The sequence below is a fragment of the Octodon degus genome, unplaced genomic scaffold (genome assembly GCF_000260255.1).
Source record: "Octodon degus isolate 3935 unplaced genomic scaffold, OctDeg1.0 scaffold00074, whole genome shotgun sequence".
Classification (NCBI taxonomy): domain Eukaryota; kingdom Metazoa; phylum Chordata; class Mammalia; order Rodentia; family Octodontidae; genus Octodon; species Octodon degus.
Window position 1 is genome coordinate 77,907 of NW_004524650.1, and position 5,034 is coordinate 82,940.

General features: G+C 38.5%; 1 protein-coding gene across 2 annotated transcripts in view; it reads left to right on the forward strand.

Annotated features, from left to right (window-relative positions):
* The window catches only part of Frrs1 (ferric chelate reductase 1), a 62,817-nt gene that overhangs the window by 46,119 nt on the left and 11,664 nt on the right, over window positions 1–5,034 (forward strand). For both annotated transcript variants that reach the window (XM_004635682.2, XM_023720309.1), the window contains exon 9: window positions 3,570–3,683. In XM_004635682.2, coding sequence (XP_004635739.1) covers window positions 3,570–3,683 — 114 coding nt within the window. The remainder of the gene's footprint in view (window positions 1–3,569; window positions 3,684–5,034) is intronic.

A 5,034-nucleotide genomic window follows, 5' to 3' on the forward strand; every position in this document is an offset into this window, starting at 1 on the left:
ATATTTATTTATTTTATTTTAGGGAAGGATCTACAGGGTGTTCAGAGTCTCACTACTGGATTGGACTCATAGTGATCAGCCTGTTTACAGCCTCCCGAGAGCTGGGATTACAAGCATGTGTCACCACGCCCAGTCTCAATTGCCATCTCAGCACACTCCGGGGGTGGGGCCAGCGTAGCAGACCTGGGTTTCGAACCTCCGCCCCTGTGCCTGCTTGTAGGCACTTTAATCTGCTGAGCTATTTGGCCAGCTCTTATATTTTTAAATAATTTTATCTTTGTTATAATTACTTTTAAAAACAAATAGTATAAATGGGATTGTTTTCTATGTATTTTAATTTGTTATTGCACAGAAATGTGATGCATTTTTGATGATTTATCTTGAAGCGAGTCTTGTTTCCTAGTCTATTGTACTGTAGTTTCTAGATAAGCTTTATCTCCTGCGCAGTTAGCGTCTGTGTTCTTGTTTCTCGCTGTGTCGGCTGCTTCTTCTAGGATGGTGTGCAGTGGCATTGGTGGTGCTCTTGGCATTTGTGTTGTTCTTCATTTTGGTGCACGGGTTTCTCCTATTCAGTACTACCTGTCATGTGCTGTGTTTTCCTGGTGGATGTCCTTTACTCTTTGTTGTGTTCTTTAATGCTTTTATACTCCTGATTTCATGAAAAGTTCCTGTCTACTCCTGCCTGTGTACCCAGCACCATGGGAGGCTGAGGCAAAGGGAGTGTGATTTGCAGCCCAACTTGGGCAATTTAGTGATTTAATAAGAACCTGTCTCAAAATTAAGAAGAAAGGAGTGAGGGAATGGGGCTAGGAATATAGCTTAGTACAAAAATGTTCATATTATTCCTGAGTGCTGACTTTGCTCTGCTACTTTTTGGTCAGGTATTTAGATGCTTTATTATTACTTTTATAGATTTCCAAATGGTGCATGATCCTCATGTTCTTGAGATAAACCTCACTTGGTATCTTAGGTTTGTTGTCTCTCAAGACAAAATACTTGACCCCTAAAGTTAGAGGAGGAAGGATTCATTTAGCTCCCACTTTGTGGAGCTTTCTGACCATACTGGGCTGGTGCCAAGGCAGGGTGGAGTGGCAGTGGGGGCAGCTGTTCATAGTGGGTGAAGACAGCTGAAGCAACAGTGGATGGAGAGACAAATGTCTTTCTGTTTCTTCTCTTATATCCAGTCTACCATGATTAGGGTGATGTCAGTCCAATCAGTGGACTGACCCAGTAGTCACCCACCCTTAGCCCCAGCAGTCTAAATCCCAGCATTGCACTAAAATCAGTTCTACACTGTAGATTCAGCCACTTATAAAAATGGCCTTATGACCACATGAGGCTTTTTGGGGACATAGAGGCACAAACCAAAACACTTGGTCCTCTTTTCTATTGTTTTAAGAGACAACTTTGGTTCATTAATATTTTCATTTAGGCTTTTTACAGCTGTGTTGATAAGAGGCTTTAGTCCATGATTGTTGGATTGTGTGTGTGTGTGTGTGTGTACTCACGTGGATGTATGCACACCACTTTGGTTTCAGTGTATTGCTCATTTTGTAAGATGAATTCTAGAAGTTTAAATAAAACTAAAAAAAAAATTAAAGTTACAAAATGTTTTCTAATGTTGTGATAGAACACATAATGGTCTAAATGTAAGATGGAAATATTTCACTAAGTATATAAAAAAAAGTTGTTGCTATTGTTGCTACTCTTCCGACCCCCTACTTCTCTTGGCCAACTTTTGTACTTCTGTATTTTCCTTAGAAATTCATCCATTTCATTTAGCATCTGAAATTGTTGCCTTACTTGAAGTTGCATATATTTTGTAAGAATGAGATTCTTACAGCTGTTTTAAAGTGTTTTACCATAACTATGTCTTCTACATCAAAAGCTGTATCACGTTGTGAATTTATAATGTTTCTGATAGTTCCTTTTATCTTGTGGTCAGAGTTTCCAAGAACTGAATTTTATGGCCTTTCTGATTTCTTAGGTCCTATTTTGTTGTTGTAAATGCACCTTAATGGCATTCAATGCCCGCCCACCCCCCTTGCACACTGAGAGGGTGACTGAGACTGGGCGTGGTGGCGCGCACCTATAATCGCAGTGCTTGGGAAGCTGAAAATAGGAGGATCACTATGAGTCTGATCTGCGTAGGGAGACCCTGTAGACCCTGTACTAAATACATAAAAAAAAAGAGAGACAAATGCACCTCAAGTTAAATGATTGCTTCGATGCTTTATCTTTACCTTGGATGCATCCAGATGTTTTCATATAAGAGTCTGCACCATTAAACATCTGCGTTGTGATTTTACTTCTGAACTTTTTAACCTACAGGATACTCAAGCATGGTATCTTGCATAACACTGAAAAATCATCTGCATGATTTTTTCCTCCAGTTTTTTGTTGTTATCTTTCACTTTTGGTGCCTCTTAGATAAATAATGAAACTTGTCTCCTGTGTCATTATTTACTTTTGGAAATCATTTATAATCTGTTGTCATTTGAGGCAAAGATTTATAGATTATGTCATATCAGAGTTTTGAATTACTTGATATTTGCATATTCTAAAATATGTTTCATGATTTATTTACTCATTCTCCTAATGATATTAGTTTGTCTCTATTTTCTCTTTGGCAGCATAAAATAAGTTGCTGTGAACAGTTTTATGCATACGCCTTTGGTTAAAAAGCGTTACTTTTGTAGGATAAGTTCCTAGAAGGAACAGTTTTCCCATGGAATAATTCTAAAAATTCTCAGGCTTAATTTTATGCATAATAATAGCAATATACCTTCAGTTTGTTTATTCCATAATTATTTGGAATTTTGGTTTGTTAAACTCAGTCTGTGTTGGCCATATCCAATACCATATTCATCAAAATGCTTTGCTTTCTCTCCTCATCCCTGTCTCCCAGGCACTATATGTCTTTTTTTTTGAGACAGATTTTCGAAAAGTAGTTCAGGTTGACTTTGTTTTCCTGCCTCAGCCCCCAAGTGCTGGGTTACAAGTGTGCATCACCATGTCCCAGGCCCAATTTCTGTTAGTTTGTTGTAGGAGTCTAGATGCAGGTAATGGTTAATGGTCTATAGGTTTTTAAAAAGTATGTATTCTCTTTGAAGAATTATATTTGACTGGAGGCAGGAGGATCACCATGAGTTTGAAGCCAGCCTGGGCTACATAGCAAGACCCTGTCCAAGATAAATATATAAATAAATAAACAGATAAAGTTATAACCGTTATCTTCTATGATTTGTGATAACATCAGTAATTTTCTTGAACTTATTCTTTAGCTCATGTCCTGTCCTTAGGTCTTTTACCATAATGTCTCCATTCCTCATTCTTATTTTGGTTCATATCTTGGTTGGTTATTTCTTTAACTTTTGTTGAGGAAGCCGTGCCCTTGCACATATCTCTGTGTCACCTTTGGTTATGAAGGACAACTTTGTTGATGCTTAATTTATATCCTTGTAAGAAATTTCCTCTGCATTCTATGCCCATCTCTCAAGGTGTCCTTCTTCTGAGTAAGTCATTCTTCTCTGTTACCTTTGGTTATCATTATTATTTTTAAATTTCAGGCCTAATTTATAAGCACTCGAAGCAGCCCTTAATTACATATGAAAAACATGATGTGACTATGACTCCCCAGGATGTGGGAGGATCTCACTCTTCGCTCCTCCTGAAGGTCCATGGTAAGTCACGTGTATGGCGGCATCACTGGTTGGTTCACAGGCTGGCTGGATGAGGAACGGTGTCTGTATAACTGAGCAAATTTTGATCAGTCTTTAATGTTTAAACCTTACCATTTACAGGTAGATCACTGACCTTAATTTTTTTTTCTAATTCTTATTAAAAATGAGAAGTAGGGCAAATTTAGTGGTTTTTAATAATGGCTGCACATCAGAATCACCAGTGGAGCTTTTTTTTTTTTGTACCAGGAATCGAACTTGGGACTTTGCTCTTACCAGCTGGGTGCTTATTGCCACTGAGCTATATCCTTGGCCCATCACTGGAGCTTTTAAGACAACTATAACTTAAAGAAGTATCTTAGTTGCTTCTGATTGTAGCAAGCGTTGAATATCACTGGGTTAATTAATTTTCCTGAAACCTGAATTGTTGCTGCTTTTTGAAATAAATGTTAATAACAGAATGGTCTGTGGTTTCCTTGTATCACAGTCCTGGGGTTTCAAAATATGGTTTTATTGATGCACAACCAATCCACACTCAGTGGAATGCTTAAGTATCATGTTTAAATGAGGAACAGTACCATGCTGGAAGCGCATGGCCAGCAGACACCTCTCCCGCTTGCTGGTTCTATCAGTGAAAGTTGTTTCCCTCTGAAAAGTAGCCTAGCTTCTTGCTGAAAAGGTAGGATTTAAAGGTAGGAAAGTATGGGATTATATACTATCCTCATAGAAGGCATTAGTATTTTGGTTGAGCTTACCTTATTTGATGTCTTTGCTCTGTAGTCTCCAGAGTTATCCAGTAAGATCAAGTGGCCATCACTGTCACTACAGTTAAGCTTGAAAATTATCTCATTGTTGATTTGATTCCGTGGTTAATGTGGTATACCTCAGTTAGGTGGTCATTGGGCTTCAAGCTTGTTTCTTTTATTGCTTTTGGAAGAAGATTCTAAAATGGCTACAGATAAGCTGCATTAGATGGTTAAGAGCACAGGTTTTTTTTTTGTTATTATTTTTTTTTTTTTTTTTTTTTTTTTAGGGAAGAGTCTACAGGGTATACAGGGTCTCACTACTAGATCAGACTCATAGTGATCTGCCTGTTTACAGCCCCCCAAGAACTGGGATTACAGGCATGTGCCACCATACCCAGTCTCAATTGCCATCTGGGCACGCTCTGGGGGCAGGGCTGGCATGGCAGGCCCAGATATTGGACATCCGGCCCCTGAGCCTGCTTGCAGGCACTTAAACCATTGAACTATTTGTGGTTTCTTTTGTCATTTATTTCTAGTTTCATTGCACTGTGGTCAGATAATGTGCATGGGATAATTTCTGTTTTCTTGCATATACTTAAGCATGACCT